Source organism: Mus pahari, chromosome 13, assembly GCF_900095145.1.
Source record: "Mus pahari chromosome 13, PAHARI_EIJ_v1.1, whole genome shotgun sequence".
NCBI lineage: Eukaryota > Metazoa > Chordata > Mammalia > Rodentia > Muridae > Mus > Mus pahari.
This window is the reverse complement of record NC_034602.1, coordinates 10,550,713-10,573,873: the sequence shown is the minus strand read 5'-3', so window position 1 is coordinate 10,573,873 and position 23,161 is coordinate 10,550,713. Positions and strand designations below refer to the sequence as shown.

Genomic DNA, 23,161 nt, shown 5'->3' with positions numbered 1-23,161 from the left:
CACAAGCCTCTGGGTGAGTCATGGTTAATGGTGGTTAGAGACTTATTGTCTTAGCCTTTCAGTGTGGCGAAGCATATGTCTATAATCGTTTTTAGCTTGACAACCTAGATCTAGATAGAGGAGATACAGGTGTTTTGTTTTGTTTTGTTTTCAAGACAGGGTTTCTCTGTATAGCCTTGGCTGTCCTGGAACTCTCTCTGTAGAGCAGGCTGGCCTCAAACTTAGAAATCCGCCCGCCTCTGCCTCCCGAGTGCTGGGATTAAAGGCGTGCACCACCACCGCCCGGCTCTGAACTTGTTTTAACCAAGTACTGTAGTGACCCCCTCCATTCAATGTGCTCGCTGTGAGATTCTGTTAGGTTCAGAAATAACTTAGAAGCATTTATGGTATACTTTACATTTTTGTGTAAGTTTTCATTTATAGGCCCTATATTGAGCATGTTTGCCTGTCGCTCTCTAGTATTTAAACCGGGAACTGGGTGGGCTTACCATTTCTTTGTGCAAAAGCCAGCAATTCTGTCAGGCCTTCTCATCATTAGCCGTGGAAAATGAGATACTTCTGGCAGGCGTTCATGCTGCAGAGGGGCGGCCATCCCCACCAAGGAGAGAGCAACCGCAGAAGCCTGCCCCTTCACCTGAGGGAGTCTCGTCTGTAAAATGGGGACAGTACTGTATGGTTAAGGCTGATGGACATTTGACAAGTGCCAGCTTACTCACACTGCCGTGTGGGTCTTGATCTCAGTCACGAGCGACCTTGTGTTTTAAAGGGAGACTCTGAAGTACGGGTGGAAGTGGAGAAACGAAGGGCGTGTGGATTTCATAAGTGCCTTCGGAGAAGACAGAGTAAGTCACCGGCCCTGACCCAGCGTCTGTCCAACGTCTCAGATGTCAGCTGCTGTTACAATGATGGCATGCCTGTTGAAGTCAAAGGGTCCTTCATTCAATACGGTAAAGACCTGATGCTAGAGGCACACTGCTTGCAGATATATAATACCACCCCGTGCCATCTGATATGGGGACAGACAGTCCACACTCATTGAATTACTGGAAAAATCAACTTTGCCTACATAGTTAGGAAGCTATTTGGAACTGCCAGTGTTTTTCTTTCTCTTAACCAAATAATGAAGCAAGCTTTGTATGGGGACCACACCTGTAATGCCAGCACTCAGCAAAAAGACCACTGCAAGTTCGAGGCCAGCCAGTGCTTTGTATTGGGTTCAAGCTACACCTGTAGACTAGTGCTGCTAGTGAGCAGACACCTGCCGTTTAGGAAGGGGATGCTCCTTTGATCCCCACCAAGCTTCCTCCCTCCTGTCTAGTAAAGCTCACCCATCGCCAAGAGCTCACTGCAAGCACCTCTCCTACTTTAATGGCTGAGGCAGGGAAATCCATCCTTAACTCAAGCTCTTCCCCCTGGGATCCGAATGCTATCATGGAGGAAGGGCAGAGAGCAACGCAGCCCCTTCTCTCCACCCGCTTTGCTGTGCTGTGCACTGCACCCGTGAAAGGGCTACCAGAGTCAACAGCACAGCTAGTGTCCGGCAGCTGGCTTCCTCTAGCGGCTGATGGGAGGAGCTTCCTTTCAAGACCTCTACTGCTCTAGAGGGCAGGGCCTTTCCTCCTAAGTAAAGGAAAATGCCAGGTAGATTCTTATTTTCCCTTTCGTAGGTTTACCTGCCAAGGTCATAGGAGACTACAGGTGGGAGGAGTGGAGAGCAAAGTTCCTCCTGATCCAGTTCAGCAGAAGTCACAACAAGCCTACTGTGTGCCTGGTAGTAGACGTCACAACAAGCCTACTGTGTGCTTGATAGTAGAAGTCACAACAAGCCTACTGTGTGCCTGGTAGTAGACGTCACAACAAGCCTACTGTGTGCCTGGTAGTAGACGTCACAACAAGCCTACTGTGTGCCTGGTGGTTTCTTCAGCAGGTGGAGGAGAGAGAGCACAGTGATAGCTAAGCAGTGGGGCCCTGGGGCACTTGGTCTAATGAGGTGAGAGGCCTGAGAGGTAAATAATAAAACAACTGTAAACCAGTGCTCCCGACAGCAGCATCCCCTCAACCCATACTCGTACTCGCACCAAGAGGGAGCCATGGGCGAGGGTTCGGCCTTGCACCTGGTTTAATGCTCTTTTGTGATCTTGACATTCTTAGTGTGTATGTGTGTGTGTGTGTGTGTGTGTGTGTGTGTGTGTGTGTGTATGTGTGTGTGTTGGGGCTGAAACTCTGAGTGTTACACAGGATAGGTAAGCGTCTCCCCTGTGAGCTGGGGAAATGACACAGCTGGTTCTGTGGGTCATGATGAGGGTGGGTACGATTATGCAGAAAGAGATCTGTCATGATTGAGGCTGTTTGGTTTTATTCCGTAGGCAGGGGAAGCATGGAAGGTTCTATGGTGTGGTGGGAACAGGGAGACTGCCAGTCTGCTGAGGGCGGCTGAGGACGTCACGCTGCAACCCTGGGAGGGTACCAGCAACTCATTGACAGCTTTGTGGAGATAGTTTCGGCTCGCTGGGGCTGGGGTGGGTGAGGTTCTGACTGAGCTAGAGATCCTGTAGGACTGGGGACTCCTCTCCAGCAGCAGCGAGGCAGCTAGGCAGGAGTGAGGCAAGGCAAGGCCCTTTCCAGAAAGACTCGGAACTCCTGGGAGGGGCGGCTTGTGGAGCCACAGAGCGCAGCCGCTCAGCTGCAGCGGATGACCTGCAGATCAAGGTTCTTGTCAGCGTCGAGAGCGTCACTAGAACAAATATTCATCCAAAAATAAACTTCCTGCTCTTCCTGTTTTTATAACTTGCCTATTTCCTCTGAGTTTGAGGCTGGTCTCCTGTTCCGTGGGTATTAATCTTCAGAGGATCAAGACCTCTGTAGAAGCATTTCCTGTACATGTTTATCCACCCAGCCTGAAATTATTTTCTCCAAATGATAAGAGAATTTTTTTCCGTCCTGGTATGTCAGCCTCTGAAAGGTTTTCAGTTGGGAATCCCAGGGATGAAGGCTCAAGCCAAATCATAGGAGATGCAGACAGGTGAGAAGTGACCTTCAGTGCTTGTGGTTTGTCTGTCTACAGGGGTGTGTGTGTGTGTGTGTGTGTGTGTGTGTGTGTGTGTGTGTGTGTGATATGTATGCATATAGAGGTCAGAGGAAAAGTGAAGAGTTGGTTCTCTCCATCATATGGGTCCTGGGGATTGAACTCAGGTCATCAAGCTTGGTGGCAAGTTCCCTTGCCAGATAAGCCATCTTTCTCGTCCATTTAGTGTTCGGATGAGCACATTCTGCCGCCCCCCACCCCCACCCCCAGGTTAAAGCTATCTTCTTAGGGGGCAGAGCCCTAGAGATAGGAGAGCAGCAACTTCAGTGGACCCATGTGAGGGGAGTTCAAGTGCACGGGTACCAGCTGAAGCTCTGCCTTTCTCAGGAACACCATGGTCCTTTTTGGACTGCCCCTATGTCTCTGAGCTGTAAGCAGGACATCTACCCTCACAGACAGGAAGTTGAGGTGGGGGGTGGGGTGGGGGGACAGGACAAATAGCCCGGCAGGCGTTAGCGGTTTAACTCCTTGGCCCTGGAACACCCTCCCCCCCCCCAGTCTCCCTTGTTTTTTATGCCTAGAAGTCCCAAGCCAGCATTCCAGTGAGTACTTTAAAATACAAATTTCCTTGACTGAGTCTGACAGAGGCTGAGGTGACCTGACTGGTGCCACACTGGAACCTTTTGGGAGGCCAGCTGCCTTTCTTTGAGGCCTTCTTTTTTTTTTTAAAAAAAAGATTTATTTATTTATTATATGTAAGTACACTGTAGCTGTCTTCAGACACTCCAGAAGAGGGCATCAGATCTCGTTACGGATGGTTATGAGCCACCATGTGGTTGCTGGGATTTGAACTCTGGACCTTCGGAAGAGCAGTCGGGTGCTCTTACCCACTGAGCCATCTCGGCAGCCACACTTAATAAACGCTACCGCCACGTGGCACCACCCCTCCTGCCAGAGGTCCAGGTGGCACCGTTGGGAGTGACTGCCCCCCAGACCACTGACCAATTCTGTGGCCACTAGTCATTTGGGTTCTGAGCCCTTAAAATAAGCCATCGTGGGCTGAGAGGTGGTGTCATACAGAAAGTATATTGTCTTATTATATATAATACATGCTAGGCACCCTGCTAGTAATTATTTTATTTTGATTGCTTGTGGGAACAAAACTATTTTAGATATACTGAGTTATGGCAACTCTAAGGAAAAAAATTCAAATTGTGCATATGGCTTGTTCCATATCTGTGCGGCGTGGTGCATTCACAGGTACAGTCTCAGGGCTATCTCCCTGTATCTGAGTGGTGACCTATCCCTAAACCTAGACGTTCCTAGGACAGTGGCTGGGACAGCGATTCCATTAGGCCTACAGACAGTTACACACACACACATCGTTGTTTTGATTTTCCTTCATCGGCCTTGCTGACCACCCTCCTTCCTGGAAAGCTTTTTTTCAGATCCTAAGGTCTTCCTGCGCTCCTGCCCCCGGGTTGCCTTTAATCCCTTCACTGCAGGCTGGTTGTCTAGAAACTCGGTGCTCAGTTGAACCCTGAAACCACTGTTGCAGAGCAGGTTGTGTGTGGTGGGTCTCCCGTCCCTTTGTGTCCCATCGTGTGATATTCCCGGTCCCCATCCTACTCCACCGGACCCTCATCTGCCCGTGTACATGCAGGGCGCGGGCGCGCCTTTGGAGTGAATGAGCATGCGCTGGGGAACACATGGTGGCCTTGAGGTCTGGGAAACTCCTGCTTTGGGAACTGCAGCTAGGATCACCCTCCTCAGTCTGCCAGCATTTCAGGAACAAGGGGAAGTTCTGCTGCTGGCTGAAGCCCCAGATAATTCCCCACTGCAGATGAAGAGTTCCATATTGACCTAGAGTCCAGGAGCACGCGTTTACCTGGACCGTTGCCATTTGCAGGGCAAACCCTGTTCTGCTGACCCGTACAGTACCCCTGTACCAACTACCTTTTGCCCCCACTTTGTGGTCTGTTTTATATTCAACCTTTTTTTTTTAATCTCAGCTACACGGGAGCAGGCATGTGTCGAATGCACGGTACAAAGTTAATTAACAGAACAAACACCAAGATACCCAAGTCGCCACTGTTATTTCCCGGTTTGTAGACAAAGCACCTACCCACAAATGAGTTGCCCCACAATGAAGCTGAATGTGGGCACACAGTGTAGGGCTAACTCGAGTCCTGTATTTGGCCGTCGAGTTGACAGCATGTGCCTCTCAGCCCAGCTCTGGTTGGCCTCATTTCATTGGCCAACCAATTCCTCTGATTGTTTTGTGTCGGTATCTGTTGGTGCGGGCTGGAGTACGATCCCACAGAAGATGAGCTTCAGGGCTCCCTGGACCATCTGAGCTGAGGGTGAAGAATACTTTCTGTTACTCCTTGTGAAAAATTTGCCATTTTATTTTGCTTATTTTCTTTAAAAATTTATTTATTTTATGTATCTGAGTGCTTTATCTGCATGTGCATGCATGCCAGAAGATAGTTTAGAACTCAGAGATTGTTGTGAGCCACCATGTGGTTGCTGGGTATTGAACTCAGGACCTCTGGAAGAGCAGTCAGTGCTGTCAGGGCAGAGCAGTCTCTCCAGTGCTGTTTTGGTTGTTTTGCTTTGGGTTATTTGTTTGTTTTTGTTTTTAAGACAAAGTTGCAGTTTGTAGTTTAGACCAGCCTTGAATTCACAGCAGTCCACCTGCCTCTGCCTCCCAAGTGCTGGGATCACAAGTATGAGCCAACATCCCTGGCTTGTCATGACTCTGAGCTATGAATTACAGGAGTAACATAGGGTTTCTCTGTTCCCGTGGAGGACTCAAGACGGTCTGCAGAGGGGTGATGTGTGTCTTCTGGGGTGCCCTGTAGCTGCCGCAGAGGCTGGGCAACCAGCTCACCCAGTGAGCTTGAGAGCATGAGCCATGTGTTCTGGAGCCAGACTGCTGTGGCTTGTGCCCTCTTTGACTCAGTATGTGGCCTTCATACTCTCTCTCTCTGCAGGCCAGTTTCTCCATCCCTCAAGTCAGAGAGACTAAGAAACCTGTGGGAATTGAAGGGGACGCAGAGTATATTTGGCATATCCGGTAACTGTCAGCTGACCTTCAGAATGATGCTCTTTGATGCCTTGTGATGGATTACAGTGATACAATGTTGCATTATGGGTTGAATGTGTTTCTGTTTACAGGAAACATGATCAGAGCCTGGGCCTGTGCACCTGGACCTGGACCTGGACCTGTGTGTTTTTCTTTCAATGTTGGGGTCTCACTTGGGAAGGTTTGTCACTAGGATCTTAAAGCCACTTGCTGGAACACTTCTAGAGTCCTTTTAGAACTTGTTTTTAGGGCTTTGCAGTAAGGAAGGAAGGAAGGAAGATTTTGAAAGGGCTATAGTTGTGTCTTAGGACCTGGATGCACAAGGCTCTGGGTTTGATTCCCAGCACAAAAGAAATAAAGATTAGAGTTGGGTGTGGGGCAGGCAGTAACCTCTGGTATAATGCTAGGACTAGACAGTTCCCAAGCAGCATAGCTAGGCTCAGTAAGGGTACAGGACCAAAGGCTTGTCTCCATGGAGACTTGTGAGAGTACATTCAAAGGCTTGTACCCTCAGGTTCACTAGGGAAGGTAGAGTGGTTAAGCCACCTTTGGGTTCTTTCCTGTGAGTGGAAAGAGGTGCCATGTTCAGACCTTCCAGAAGGTTGGATCTAAGGATTGGGCACATGGCTTTGGAGTTTGGTTGGGTTTGGTTCTCCCATTGTATTGATTCAGTCATAGTAAACTAACCCAAGGTTGCCTGGGCCTCACTCCTCTCTGTAAAGGGGGACCATTCGTCCACTTCTGTGTTGTTGTAAAGTTTTTGTCTCTATTAACGTAGAAAGTACATCAACAGATGCATCTCTCCAAAGCCCCAAGGGCGACACTAGGTGCAACCACAAGAAAGTGGGCGGAGGCTCACAGCTGTCCATCAAAATATGGTACCCACGGGAACTCACAGACCCTTGTGATGTGAAGCTTGCTGATCCCAGGGAATTGCTCTCTCCTCTCTACCTGAATAAGGCCAGCTCCTAGGCTGCTATAGCAATTGGATGTTTATAGCCCTGTAGCCAGTTAAAACAGGACCTTATCTGTCCCGGCACGGGCTGATTTCCACCAGATACACTTTGACACTTAATGCGCGTGTAAGCAGGAGGGGTGTGGAGCCAGTGGAATGTGGATCTAAAGTAGGTCTGACTTCTGGCTTTAATCAGTCCACCAACTCCCTAGTTTGTACCGAGCTCTAGTGTCTATCCCTCTTGGCCTCAGTAATTCAAAGGAGCTGGCCCAGATCTCAGCCCTGGGGTCCTGGCTTCAGGAAGCCAGTGTCCAGCCACCAATGTCCTTTCAACATACCCCCACTTCTTACTGAGTCCCAACAGGTTCTCACAGCATGGATTCCTAACTACTACAGTGCATCGGCATTACCCAGGAGCTTTGAAACGGCAGGGAGCCAGGCTGTACCCCAAGCTATATACCACCTAAAAAAACAAAAAAAACAACAGAAGCCTGACATGCCACCACCATGTGTAGCCGAGACTAAGAACCAGTAGCTTTGTTGGTGGGAGAAAAAGTTTAGTCGCTGAGGAAAGTGAGTATGTGGTCTTGGGAGCGGATAGCCATTTTAAAGTGAAGTGCAGATCCAAATACCATTTTAAAGTGAAGTACCACCGATCCAAATAAATCCATTCAGTTTCCTCCACTTGGACTAAATATACCTTCACAATACTGTTTTTTTTCTAATTAGAACCCCAAACATAACTAATTTCAATAATTTGACTTTGACCCTGAGATCAGGACATTGCAATGATGCACACGTAGGTGATAATGGGCGTGCGTTTCTGGTGCCGTTGAAGGCACCTGGCCTGACCGATGCTTCCAGGATGGTTCCCTGCCTTCCTGAGTCCTTCTGGAGGCAACCTTCCTAATGCTGCCACCCTTTAATACAGTTCCTCATGTCGTGATGACCCCCTCAACCATAAAATGATTTCCGTTGCTACTTCATAACAGTCATTTTGCTACAGTTATGAATTGTAATGTAAATATCTGATATGTGGGATGCCTGATACTTGAAGCCTGTAAGAGTCCCTTGACCACCAAAGGGCTAGTGACCCACAGGTTGAGAACCGCGGTTCTAGAGGCAAGCCTCATCTAGGCCCCAGATGCAGCATCTATGCAGTGCTTAGGCCTGAACGCAGGCTCCTGTTATAAATTCCAGATGCTATAAGGATGCCAGAATTTTGAAAAGGCTAGGTTTCAAATGGGGATATATATGTAGCTCAAAGAGAGTGCTTGCCTAACATACAGGGATTCCTAGGTTCCTTTGATCCCCAGCATTCCACAATCCAGGCATAATGGCGTACCCCTGTAATCCCAGCATTTGGGAGGTAGAGACGAGAGTCAGAAAAAGCTCAAGGCCAGCCTAAACTACACACACACAAAAAGACAGTGGGGTCCATTCTGCGGTTTACATGTTCTTTGCTGGAAGCTGTAGCTAAGAAGGGATGGTCTCCTGGGCTCTAAGGAGTTCTCCTTTGAAAGTTCCCCAGGCACTGGCTGACACTTGTGCTGCTGTGGAGGGGAAGTTCAGCCTGGCTTCCCCTGCAGTGGCTTTTGTGTGAAATTGACCTCCAGCTATGTCTCTGGGTTCTGGTGGATGGATGATGGACAATGGCGCCAGACTTGTTACAGTCTTTCTTTGTAAAGTTTCCTTGTTTCCTTGTTCATTGTTGTGAGTCAGGGTCTTCCTGTGTAACCTAGACTCGGGAAGTTCCATACCAGGTGCTGAGATACCGGTCTGTTTCCTTACCACATCCAGACAGAACTTTTTAAAGTGGCAGAGGTCAGGATAGCTCCAGACTGAATGGAGAGGTGGGGAGGGTAGTCAGCAGGAAGAGGGGAGGGTACAGATAGACCCCATGATTGAACCCTCATTCATTCCTTCTTCAAAAGTTCTGTTGAGCATCTTTGACACACCTTTTAGCCCAGAAAAATCAGACTTTCCCCAAGGGCTCTCTCTTGTCCTGGGTCAGGATGGGTTTGCAGCCACAGAGTTTTTCTTCCTTCTCTTTCTGTATCACAGTCAGGTGGTTAACAGCAGTAAGCACACATCTTGATATTTAAAGACATCTCTAATGTTATTCATCGCATGACTGATCTTGCAAAAAGGTTAGGAAGACGCAAATGCTCTTTGATAATGTGAGAATGGGGTTGTAGCTCACAGGCAACTCACTTGACCCTGCATAGGCCCTGGGTCTCATGCGTCTAGCTCCACAAAGCCAAATAGTTGCTAAACAAAATCATGGTGTATCCTTATAGTAGTGTACAGATGTGAAATAAATTGGCTGGGTGGTTTGTGTTCTAGTTTAGAACAATCAAAAGGGATAAAAATCAAGGTTCAGGAACTAGAAAGATGGCTCAGAAGTTAAGAGCATTGACTTGTTCCAGAGGACCCAGGTTCAATTCCTAGTACATGCGTGGTAGGTCACAACCATCTGTGATTTTAGTTCCAGGAGATCCAATAACTTCTTTTGACCTCCTCACATGGTGCAAAGATTCGCCAATACACATAAAACAGTCAACTTCTTAAAGTCAAGGCCAAAGACTATGAAAAGTATGCTTTGTGTGTTTGCGAGTGTGTGTGTGTGCGTGTGCGCGTGTGTGTGTGCGTGTGTGTGCGCGTGTGTGTGCATGCGCGTGTGTTTTCATAAACCCTCCCCCTTCCACTTCAGTGCTGGGACCACAGGCATGTGCCACTACACCTGGGCTTATGTCACGCTGGGGAAGATTGTTCCCGTGGCTTCTTACTTGCTGCTCAGATACCCTACCAACTAAGCTATATCTCAGCCTACCAAAAAACATATAAGATGACTCCTTTAGTCTTGAGGGTGAGAGAAGGGATAAGATCATAGACTGTGATAGAATGCACCTTCTTAAACTTTGATTTATGAATTGGAGAGCAATCAGCTAAAATGATCCATCTGTGTTTATGTTGTCAGATAAATTGGTGACTTTATTATGTCCCAGTTAATCTATAAGTTCTGACTTTTGCTTGTTAAAACACTAAGAATCTGCCCTGCTGTGAACCCAGCGAGGCTATGATCAGCCAATGGAATGTAACTCCTGTTCTTCCCATAATGCCCTCCCTGGCCACAGATGATAAATACCTTTCTGTTCGAAGCCCTTGAACGTTTCCCTTCCTCACCCTGAAGCACAAATGGAGCCAACACGTCTGGACGTTAACTCCAGGGGACAGGGAAGACAGAGCTGAGCCCTGCAGTGTGGTTAGCTGAGGTTTTCAGGGGGCTGTGGCCTTTGCATGGGGACTGCCTGGCTGCTTATCTGTTGGCATTCTGTCTACCAGACTGACAGTATGTTTGTGTTTGTTTCCAGCTTCTGAGTGGCAGGAAAATGGGACCCAGCCTGGTAGTTTGGAATGTTCAGATGTTGAGACTTGTCCTTCATACTGGGTCATTCCTGAAGGCAGCGCTCACAGGAAGCAAACAGATGAAATCTGGGGATGCTTTCCTCCCTCCTGAGCTGAGAAAGAAGGGCAGAGAGGATCTCGGGGCATTAGAAACAAGAACCTTGGTCAAAAGTTTTCTGGAAGACAAACTCAAGCACACACAGCCCTGGCACAAGAGCATTATCTTGTAATGTCTCCATTCATGCTTTCTATCTTTCTAATCTTAGCCGGAATGGGTGGAGTCCACCTTAGTTCTCCATTCTCCTTTCCTTTCTTGCTTAGTACCTGATATTTATGTTAAGATTTCTTTGTAAAGGGCAGCCAAGTGAAGGAAGCAGGTGAACTGCTTCTCCATCATCACCCCTTAAATAAGTGCCACACCATGTAGGTTCTGATCGCACACTGACCAGGGGAGGGGGCTTGTTCTCCCAGCAACATCAGCCTCTTTTGTACAGAGTTGTACATGGGGTGGAACTCGTCCTTGCTGGTGGCTCTTGGAGCCTGGTGGCAACAACTAAATACAATCCAGATGAGCCACACTTTGTCACACGTATGCAGTACTGGGACACACCAGTGATTGAGTACAGATGCATTGCATGCTGACATTAGGATCTGTGCTGGAGATGAGCTTGCACTGTGCCTTTCTGTACAAAGTCAAGGTTACATTAGCAGGTGTGGAAGACACTGGCATTTGAATCTCTTCAGTCTCTTGTTCTCTTCTGAGTGTGTCAGATTTGCAAGTTAACTAATTGTATGCGAGGCTCATCTTGACTGCCACACTGAACTCCATTCCTTCCCTCCCTCCCCTTCTCTTTATTCTTGTACTGGAAGTCCATAGAACTTCACAAGAGCCATCCCAGCCATCTGCCACTGAGCCTTACCTCCAGCCCCAACAAGGTTCTTTGTTTATTACTTGTTTATAGGTAGGGAGCAAGGGTGGGCACATGTGAAGGTCAGAAGACACCTTGCAAGGCATTACTTTTCTTCTATTATGTGGGTCAGGTCGTTGGCTTGACAGCAAAGGCCTTTACCTGCTGAGCCACCTTGTAGCCCATTGTTTTGGTTCTTAAGGGGATGGATGGGGTTTGAACTCAGAGATCTGTGCACTTGCCTCCGCCTCTTGAGTATTGGCATGAAAGGCATGAACTACCACATTACACCAGCCTATTTGTGTTTTTAAAAAACAGGCTCTCTAGTCCAGGATGGTGGGAAACTCACTGTTGTCCAGGCTGCCTTCAAACTGGAAGCATTCCTCCTAAGCCTGGGGCTTGAAGGTGTGCACCGCCTAATTTAAGGTTGTTGATTATTGGGCTTTGTAAAGTTGGAACACAACTCTCACATATATTGTGTGCCACCACCACCACCACCACCACCCCGTTCTCCAGTTGTTGTCGTTGTTGTTTGTTATTGTTTGTTCTTCCTCCTCCCCCTCCTGTCAAGTCTGTCTTCCCTCACCTATACTCATATCACACATAGCTAATGACAAAGCCCAACCTGACCACTGCTCATAAGATGAACTTTCAGGCCTTTCAGTCCCGTGAATTGTATGTTGTTTATACAGATAGATTATTAAGGCTCATTGCTGAGAATTCCCAGAAAAGCCTGGTCACATATCTGTCTAGCCATTTGACAAAGATGGCTTCCTCATGGAAGGCTCATTCCATGAGGAAGCCACCCGAGTATTGGATAATTTTTTATGGTGGCTGGTCTCAAATAGGGCAGTAGGTTGTTTCTCCAGAAGAGGGAATTTAAAAAAAAAAAAAAAATTCATTTGTTTTCACACAGGATGTCACCTTGTAGCCCTGGCTGTCCTGGAATTTGCTATGTAGACCAGGCTGGCCTCAAATACAGAGACTTGCCTGCTTCTGCCTCCCTAGTGCTGGGATTAAGGTGGACACCACCCTAACTGCCCCCCTCCTTGTCAAGGAGGGAACGTGTGCAGGAGGAGTCAAAGGACAGCTTTGAGGAGCCATCTCTCTCCTTCCATTATGTGAATCCTGGGGAGGAAACTTCAGTCGTAAGATTTGGCAGCAAGCACCTTTACTCAGTGAACCATTTCACCAGCCCTGGTCCTGGACTTGTACAGCTCAGGAGCAGCTTCAGGTGTCTCTATGGCTTAGAGGTAGCGAAGACACAGAGTGCCTATACTCATGTCACACATAGTGACAGAGCCCAACCTGACCGCTGCCCATAAGATGAGCTTTCAGGGCTGGCATTGGGTCCAGCACCAGTTTGTGATCCCTGTGAGTTGAGATCACTGTAAGGTACCAAATTCATGGACCACGCATCCTCCCTGATGCCTCTATGTGCCTTTCCAGGCTCGGAGTCTGCCCCAGCCCTTTAACTTGATATTTCAGCCCTAGGTACAGGTTTGGTTTGTCTTGAGTCCAGATCCCAGGAAGATTCAGGCTTGGCCCCAATAGCCTTCTGCATGCCTGCTCTAGGCTTGAAGAGGAAATTGGTTCTCTCAGACATCTGGATCCCCCCCCCCCCCCCCCCGCTGAGCTTAGCAGCAGCACTTTGAATACAAGCTTTTTCCTTGCTAATCCAGCCCTTGGTTCCTCCTGTGGTTTTCCAGAGTGACTTGTCAAAGCCCTTATGTATAATGCTCTGTGCCACAGACCCTGTAGAGGGCATCAGTGCACCAGTGCAGCCCATGTCTGCTCCATGCCAACCAGGAACCGAATTTATAAGCGAAATACTATCACCCCCATAGAGTGGACATGGGATAAATGTGGGTTCCCTTTGCCTTTTCCTAGGGACAGCTGGGCCGAGTCCACAGTCCTATCTCTGTGTCACAGGGTCTCATGAAAGGGAAACAAACAGAACCGCTCAGCACAGTTAGCTCATCTGCGTCTGATCAGCACAGGCCTCTGATTATGGCTAATCCAGACTCCTGAGATGAACCACAGAGAGCCAGTGAGACACAAGTTAGTTAGTACCACAGACTACTGAATTTGCCTGAGGTCGTTCATCACAGTGCCAGCATATCTGACCCTTCCTCTCAGGAGGTAACCGTATAAATCTATACCTCTAGCTGCCATCCTGGCCCCTGGGCTGTCCTGGCTGTTCTCTGTCGGATTCACTTTGTTGGGAAAGTAGCACATGACCACCAGGAAGGCAGCTATCCTCAGATACCTCAGATTTCATCTGTGTCCTAGCAGCTCGCCAAGACTTTGTTTTTAAAAGAACACAAGTGAAGGCCGGAGAATGGTTTCTTTTGTTCAGATTTCCCCTCTCAGAGACTCGTCCCAGGGGTCCCTTCACCTGCATTATCCATTAATTCTGAGGATTCATTTTTTTTTTTCCCCCAAATAAACAAGTTTTCTTGCCAAAGAAAATTTGTATCGTAAGTGGATGCAGGGCTTTCTCGGGGCCATCTCTCGAGGCATGCTTTCCATCTCCCTGGGTTGGCAGCCATCTTTCTGTTATGGGCAACGGTGTTGTGCAGCCCGAGTTTCCTAAGGCCCCGGGCAGCTTTATCGATGCTTCGCATGGCCGTCCAGTCTCCTAGAGAGCATCACCCACTCCCGTTCCCTCAGTTTCCTGAGGGTTCCTTCCTGATCAGCTTTCACCGCTTGCTTCATGCTGGATCCCGGGACACATGTGGTTTCTGTAAACTGCACAGATGTGCTTGGGGAAGGGAGGCATGGCTGTGACCTTGTGCACTACATCGGGTGGACTAAACTCCCAAGTAGGGAAGACACTCTCTGAGCAAGTCAGGGTGCAAGAGCACCGGCTTTAGTTTCCACCCCGCAGGAAGACAAGAGTGGGCTCTTCCCATTGAACGCTGTAGCTCATGAGTTGTAGAGGACCATTGATAACATTTGCGTATCTGATTCTAGATTGGAATGTTAAGCAATAAGGGACCAATAAATGACAGACACTTTGGGGTGGGGAGTAGGAGACAGGGTTTCTCTGTGTAGCCCTGGTCCTGGAGCTTGCTCTGTAGACCAGGTTGGCCTGAAACTCCGAGATCCTTCTACCTCTGGCTAAAGGCTTAAAGGTGTACAACACCGCTGCCTGGCATTTTTTAATTTGTTATTTGTATTTATATGTTTTGCTGACAGACACAGGCACACACACAAAGGAGTCATTAGACTGGATCTTAGTGAGAGGGTCACTTCATCTGTCACAGCTGCTCAACTCTAAGTTTGCACCTCTGGAGCATATATATATATATATATATATATATATATATATATATATATATAATATCAGAGGAGTGTGGTGGCTCAGCTGGCCCACCCCTGAGAGTGGAATTCACACACTGTGAACATCCTCATCACTGTCATGTGTGTGAGCTGAAGAGCTGGATCTGTGCTGAGCCCTAATGAAAGCGGGCACAGTTACCCATTCAGTCCAGCATTGTGTGAGGAAGTCAGGGTTCCAGCTGCTACTGCTTATTTTTTGACAGGAAGCCTGTTCTTGTTTTCTAATCCCTATTCTGAGTTTGTCCCCTAACTCAGGTAAATGCACCTGGCTTGCTTCTATAACATTTTATGCAGACAGTCTGTTAAACACTGTGGTTTTAATGTGCAGTAACTATTAGAATGGTCCATTGACAACTATGCCCAAGTCCTCCCCTCCAATGTATTTTTTTTTTCTATGTAGTTCTTTCCTTAATATATACATTTGAGCAAAATTTTGTTTCATATATTTGTGAACTACAGGATAAAGTGAACATTTTGTGAGGTTTGTATTTTTCATACTCAAGATGAAAATAAGGTTTGGGGCTGGAGAGATGGCTCAGCAGTTAAGAGCACTAACTGCTCTGCCAGAGGTCCCGAGTTCAAATCCCCGTAACCACATGGTGGCTCACAACCATCCGTAATGAGATCTGATGCCCTCCTCTGGTGTGTCTGAAGACAGCTACAGTGTACTTAACATATAATAAATAAATCTTGAAAGAAAATAAGATTTGATTTTATTTAGTGTTTGATTAGTTTATTCTCCCAGTCTCCACCTCCACCCCACCTCCCAGCCCCCCCTGAGGCATTCTTGAAACCATGCAGGCCAAGGCTGACCTTAAACTCCTGTGCCTCCTGCCCCAGCCTCCAGAGTGCTGGGGTTACAGCATGTGGTACCACACTCAGCTAGGAATTCAGTTTTAAATAAACATAACATTTTACCTGAGAAAGGATAGCTTTATGAGGTCATCCATAATATAAACTCATTTTACAGTAAGGAAAAAGGCTTTGAGAAGACAAAGTAAGCCTGGATTTTGAGCCAAGACACCTGGGTTCTGAGTGCATTTTGTTCTTGCTACAGAGTATTTATTACTTACAGTGCCTTGCTACCCATGATAACGCTCGGATCTTGACATTGGCTTGTATTTGTTTTTAAAAAACAGAATACAATATAAAGAAGAAGAAAAAAAACTCCACAAATTCAAACATGGCAAGAGCCTTAAACCTTAAACTAAGGCTATGTGGGGCTGGAGAGGTGACAGCAGCTAAGAACATCTCGGTAAAGGACCCAGGTTAAGTCCCCAGCACCAACGTGGTGGCCCAGAGCCACCTGTAACTCCAATTTCAAGGGATATGATGACCTCCACTGGCACTGCACACACACAGGACACAAACATTCAGCAGGCAGAGGCAGGGGGGATCGTTGTAAGTCAAGGCCAGCTTGGTCTACAGATTGAGATCTAGGACAGCCAAAACTACACAGAAAAACCCTGGCTCAAAACAAACAACAAACAAACAAGAAGAAGTCTATTAGGAAAATCAGAGAAACCAGGGGGCAGGGGCTGAAGAGATGGCTCAGCAGTTAAAAGCACTGGCTGCTCTACCAGAGGATCCAGGTTCAATTCCCAACATCACCATAGCAGTATACAATTGTTTGTAACTCCTGTTATAGGGGATCTGACACTCTCACACAGATATACATGCAGTCAAAACACCAATGTGCATAAAATAAAAATAAAATTAAAAAGAAAGAAAAGAAACGGGAGGCCAGTTTGCTGTGTTTTTCCTGGCTGGTTTGACTTCCATGCTAGAAAATGTATGTGAAGGTATGGGAGCCCAGAGGCCAAATACACCCACTGATCTCTGAGGTCCCAGATCCAGTGTTCCTGCACCATAAATGGCCACTGCAGGGCCAGTTCACTTGTCAGAGTGTCAGCATTGACCTGGACTTCTGTATTGTTCTGTAGGTACTTTTTGTTGCTATGATAAAATTCCATAACCAAAACCAACTTACAGGAGAGTTGATTATGCTCTGTTTCCAGGGGTGAGCCAACAAGGTAGGCATGGCAACAGGCATCCATCCGGATGGAAGTTGGCTTCACATTTCTGTTCAGATGATCTCTCTAAACAGCACCATCAGCTAGGGACCAAATGCTCAAATAACCAAACCAGTGGAGAACATTTCTCATACAAACCACTCCAGCTGCCAACCCATCCTCCTCCTCACAGGTTTAGATGGTGGCACGGGCCACTCTAGACGGTCAAGTGAGCGTGGGTAATTGCTAAGTCAGAGGTGGATGGTGAGGGTGTGGGATGGGATTGCTGAAGGTCCAGGTTCTGTTGCCATATACACTTAGGGGGTGCGTTTATTCCCTGGCCACGTAAACCCCAGAGCTTGAATAATATTCTCACAGATACAGGGATATAGTTACGTTTGAGAGAGAGAGAGAGAGAGAGAGAGAGAGAGAGAGAGAGAGAGAGAGAGAGAGAGAATGGAGAATGTATGCGTGCACGTCCACTTGTGTGATTGTTACCCATGGAGATCAGAAGAGGGCATAGTATCCGGTATAGCCGGAGTTACAGGGTGTTCTGCACTACCTGAAAATGGTTGCTGGGAGCCAAACTCAGGTCCTCTGGGAGAGCAGCAAGTGCTCTTAACCACTGAACCGTCTCTCCAGCCCCTATTGTGATTATTATACCCATAGTTTTGTTAGATATTTTATTTTGTGTGTTTAATTTTATTTTGAAGTACTTCATACTTGTAGGAAAGTGGCCAGAGTGATGTGAACACTCCCTCTTCCTGTGCCCAATGACTACAGTTCCGATTTATCCTATATTCTTTCTCTCTGTGGGCACACACATTTACTGCTGGGTTTGTTTATTTTTATTTTGGTTTTCCTGGGTGTGTGCGCCTGTATGTGGGCATGTAGGTACCAGTGTTTATGTATGTTGGGGCTGGAGGACAACCTCCTGTGTGTTCCACAACTCTGTCCAGCTTATTTTTACTTATTTTGAGATGGGGCTTTTCACCTGGGGCTCACCTGTGGGCCAGGTGGCTGGCCAGGTGGCAGCCTCTGCAATGTCGCAGTTCCTGAGCTTCCTTCCCTTGCCCCCTGCCCTGGGGTTACTAGCACACACTGCAGCACCTGGCTTTTTTCCCCCCCAACAGGGTTTCTCTGTGTATCAGTGCTAGCTGTTCTGGGACTCCCCTTGTAGACAGGCTGTCCTCAAACTTGGAGAGATCCTCCTGTCTCTGCCTCCTGCATGCTGGGATCAAAGTCACACGCCACCCTGGTTGGCTAACAACTGGCTTTTAAACATGGGCTCAAGGTGTTGAGCTACAATTCTCAACTGAGCCATAGCCCTTACCTCTATTTCTATAGTTTTAATTACTGAATTCTGACTTACAAAAGCCTCCCCCCCCCCATTCTCCACTAGTGTCTCATAGAGCCCAGGCTAGCCTCAGTATGTAACTGAGGATGACCTTGAACTTCTGATCATCCTGCTTCCTTCCCCAGTGCTGAGATTCTATTATTATAATTATTATCTTCTATTATTATAATAGTGTTACATTATTGGGGGTGGAATCCAGGGTTTATGTATGCCAGGCCAGCACTCTTGCAGCTAAGCTGCATTCCTAGCCCTTAATTTATAAAACTCCTTAAAGAGCTATAGGTTTATTTCTTTAAAATGCATAACAGAGTCCTTTTACTAGAGAGGGCTCGACCTCCATGTTGCCTTAGAGCTATTGTATACAAAGTCAGGAATTGTGAGGAAGTGTTTTGCTAAGCTTGAGTGTCCTTAAGTCGCTCGCTCCAGCCTGATCATTTTGGATTAGTGAGGTTTGGTGTGGCATGGGCTCTCCTACCTCTTGTGGCCAGTTTGCAGTCCATTAGACAACATCCTTGGAACCCTGGAGTTGGTGATTGGCTGAGGTGGCTGTCAGTTTCAGGACTTGAGGGAGGGATCTGGGACTTAGTAGGGCATCTGTTTCCTAGAGTGACTTGTCCTGCTTTCACAGTTCATCCACATGGAGAGGGTTTGAGACGAAGGTTGGTTTCCGTCTAGTTTTGTTAAGCATGCAAACACAACCACTAGACCTTTTTTTTTTTTTTTTTTTTTTTTTTGGTGCTTCTTTATTTATTTATTTATTTATTTTTTTTTTTTTTTTTTTTTCTTTCTCAGCTATATGAGATGAAAAGCCTTCTCTTCCAGATGATTTGAGCATGAAGTAAGTTGAGCCAACACTGCCACCTTACACAGGGCTTTGTTGGTATAAGGAACTAGGGATGTGACTTATATACATTCTCAGGGAACATTGCCAAAGCCATGCAAGGAATCTGGGAATGGACACCTCTCCCTCATAGTGTTACAGCTGAGCTCATGAACATGGCTTCAGAGTACAGGGAAGCTCTTGTCATCCAGAGAGGAGTACCAGCCGCTCATTCCAGGGATTGATGGAGCCTTCACAGTGGCCTGAGGGCCTGTGGTTCCTCCCAGCTGGAAGACTTTCTGAACTTCAGCCTCAGCTCCCACACCCACAGGGTGTCAGGCTGCCGGGATCCTCTCCCCACCCCCACTCCCATGCTCCATGCCTGAGTAAAAATGGACCTTGTTCCGGCTTACATTGCATGCAAGGAACTGGAGAAAACATGCGTGTAAAGATTCCATGCAAACTTTTCAGGATAACTCAGAAGACAGAAAAAAAAAGCCTCAACTGCAGCAGTTAATCCAAGCTTTGCTGTTTCTTTACCTCCTGCATTTATACTGCTTACTGTGTGTGTGTGTGTGTGTGTGTGTGTGTGTGTGTGTGTGTGTGTGTGTCGGAGGGGGGAGAGTATAAAATATTTATAACAAATCTCGTATCATTTCATATCATCCCCGACATACTTTAGTTAATTGTAAATTTTGAGACAGGTCTGACCTCGAGCTCTCTGTGGCTGTGGTTGACCTTGAACTCCTGGCACTTCCTGTCTACCTTCCTAGTGCTGAGGAATGTGCCACCACACCCAGGTTTTTGCAGTGTGGAGAACTGAACCCGGGGCTTAGACAAGCTTTGTAAGCACTCTCCCAACAGAGCGCATTCCCAGCTCCCTGTGTGGTCATTGTTGACTTATTTTGGAGAAAAGGTCTCCCTGTGTAACCCGGGCCCGGTGCTCTTGTCCTCCTGTGTCAGCAGCTTCCTGAGGGCTAGAGGGCCACAGGAGTGTGTTACTATGCCCACCTCCAAAATCTTTTTTTTTTTTTTTAAGGTTTTTGGAGACAGGGTTTCTCTGTGTAGCTCTGGCTGTCCTGGAACTCACTCTGTAGACCAGGCTGGCCTTGAACTCAGAAATCCGCCTGCCTCTGCCTCCCNAGTGCTGGGATTAAAGGCATGTGCCACCACGCCCGGCTCAAAATCATTTTTATGTATAGGTTTTTATAATTCCTGTAATTGGTAATCCTACAACCCAAGAATCAAGGTGGACATGGTCACATCCACCTGTAATACCATCGTTAGGGAAGCTGAGGCATGAGAATGGCAGTGATTTTTGAGGTCAGGTCAGATTGAATGGTGACAGTGGACATGAAAGCAACACAGGAATCAACAAAGCCCCAACCAGCTGCTTCAGAGAGACGGATCTGAACAAAGTTCCGTGGTTTGGCAGGGCAACAATCGGCTCACACTTGTGGGTCCACAGACTGGAATCGTAGCTCCCGGTGTGTGTGAGCTCGGCTTCCTCTGCCTTTCGAACGTCTGTCAATGACTGATCATTGTAACTTACAGGAATTTTTTAAACAATATTTTAATTGAAAAATCAAAGCATCTGTCAGCTGTCAGCCTCCCAGTTTCTACTTTTGAGGAGCAGGATGTGGGTGAGTAATGACAACGGGCCTGTAAACTGCGGACTCTAACCCGCCGATGACTCATCCGGTACAATGCAGTATATTTGTCAAGGAGACTGAATCATATATGGGGGAAACTACTGCTCAGCAGCCAGCTGGTTCGCAGGTCAGCCAGAGAGGATCCATTTTTATCGGAAGCTTTATCGTAGCGATGATGCTAACGGGCAGCCCTTGGACTCCACGATGTAGAGGGAATGGCATCTCCGGGCAGGTACGTGCCAGCTCTTTGCTTGGGTTGTAGTTTCTTCTCATTCTCCTCTCTGGCGAACCTTTCCAGTGTTTCTTTGTAACATTCTTATGGGAGAAAAATTATCCTCAGGAACCTGTGTGGGGTGTGTGTGTGTGTGTGTGTGTGTGTGTGTTCACCCACATGCAAAGACAGGTAACCACTGATCTTCTATCGGATAGTTTTTCTTCACTCATCGCCCTCTCTGAATCTCCCTAGAGATTCACATCAAAATGGCTTTAACCCATCATTTTATATTAATAAGTTTTAAAGATGCTGCTTGGAAACAGAAGGACAACAGACCTTCTAGGTGGATAGCTTAGAGTGTTGAAGCAATGAGTAAGCAGAGGGTGTTGTCTGGTGTCAGCAGTCTAATTATGAATATCTTTCGGTTTCGGTACCTCCTGCCCACCCCCATCCCCACCCCCACCCCCTGTGTGGCTTTGTTCCCCTCCTCAGTTGATATATTTATTTTTGCCGATCACAATTTGCTTGAATCAATGCCTTAACTTTTCCAAGGTAGAAGAAAGGGGAGTGGGGACTTGATAGCAACATTTAATTATAGCTTCCACGTGACCTGAAGGATCACTCCACATTATTGGGAGTCTGTGGCTGCCTGTCTGACCTCTCTTTTCTTCACACACTAAATTTAAACAATGCCTGGCTAGTGGAGGCACATGCCTTGTTTATTTGAGTATATTAAACATTCCTATGTGTGTTGACAGACTGTTCAGTGTCTCCTCATATTTTTAAAGGACACTTTTTAAATCCTTCTTGTCCGGGACAGAAGCTCCCGTTGCTATGTCTGCCTTGCTGGACGGTCTCTCCGCATTGGGTCAGGACCTGTAATACCGCTGCCCATACATTTGCCTGAGATGACGCGTTGGCTGCACAGTCCCCTCTGTGGTGTAAATCCTGCTGTCACTTGGCGAGAGCATCTACAGATCTGGAATTACACCACGCTAGGGAGCAAGGCGGACTTTGCTCCTGTTTCCTCATAGAGCCTATGTAATGCCTTGTTTTTCTTCAGATGTATGCGTTTTAAACTCCTGGTAAACAGATTTATTTCATTTATTGGTTTCACCACATTCAGAAAGTTGGAAGGACTTTGCTTGGTATGTTCTGTTTGTACATTAAGGTGTGTGTGTGTGTGTGTGTGTGTGTATGTGTGTTTTTAAGAATGGCCAGCTTGTTTTTCAAGGCAAACCACCTTTAAATTTCATTAATTTTACATTCTATAAATGACAGCCACCTGTTATGCCATAACTTGCTAATTTTGGTCAAGGATGATAATGAGGAAAAATAGTGTTTGGAGTATGTGGGGGTCTGGCTAAGAATTCCCTGCCCACATCTGTAGTGTTTATTTTTGTGTGCATATGTGCATATATGTATATATAGTACACATTCAATAATAGCACTTGCTGTTATTAAAAATATTTCAGATCCAAAATGAGAGCCTTTTTCCTTCTCATTAAGATTTTGTTTCAAGGTCAGGAAAGCTGCTTTGAGAATGTTAACTTGACTAGAATACATAGTTTTGGATATATATATATACATATATATATGGTCCCCAGAGTTTTGGTTAAAAAAAAAACCCACTCAGTTTGTGGTTCACTTTGTCAAAACTTCATCAAGCATGATAGCTCTTGCCTGTAATTTCAGCACTCAGGAAGCTGAAGTAGGATTATTGTAAATTCCAGACCAGCCTGACTACAGTATAAGACCTTGTCTCTCTTAAAAAACATAAAAGACAGGGCTGGAGAGATGGCTCAGTGCTTAAGAGCACTGGCTGCTCTTCCAGAGGTCCTGAGTTCAATTCCCAGCAACCACATGGTGGCTGACAACCATCTGCAATGGGATCCAATGCACTCTTCTGGTCTGAAGACAGCTACAGTGTAATCATAAAAATAAATATATCTTTTTTTGTTTTTGTTTTTTTGAGACAGGGTTTCTCTGTATAGCCCTGGCTGTCCTGGAACTCACTCTGTAGACCAGGCTGGCCTCAAACTCAGAAATCCGCCTGCCTCTGCCTCTGCCTCTGCCTCTGCCTCCCAAGTGCTGGGATTAAAGGCATGCGCCACCACCGCCCGGTAAATATATCTTTAAAACAACAACAACAGCAGAAAAGACAGAGGCAGGCAGATCTCTTGAGTTCATGGTCGGCCTGGTCTACATAGCAAGCTCCAGGCCACCAAGGCTGCCTATGGAGACGTGTATTTCAAAGAATAAATCTCTTGATTGGTTGGTATTTTCTGTGAAAATATCCTGTTTTCCTGATCTTTGTTCTATTAGGACTAGCCCAGTGAGGACCAGTTCTTCTGCTGTTCACCCTGCTGCTCCCAGG

General features: G+C 46.9%; 1 protein-coding gene across 4 annotated transcripts in view; it reads left to right on the top strand.

Moving 5' to 3' along the window:
• The window catches only part of Spred2 (sprouty related EVH1 domain containing 2), a 98,551-nt gene that overhangs the window by 36,817 nt on the left and 38,573 nt on the right, over positions 1–23,161 (top strand). Inside the window, exon 1 of one of the 4 annotated variants that reach the window (XM_029545047.1) lies at positions 20,602–20,802. The exons of the other annotated variants lie outside the window; for them this stretch is intronic. Coding sequence (XP_029400907.1) covers positions 20,786–20,802 — 17 coding nt within the window. The 5' untranslated portion in view covers positions 20,602–20,785. Of the gene's footprint in view, positions 1–20,601; positions 20,803–23,161 lie in introns of those variants that run through there. 4 annotated transcript variants of the gene reach the window in all.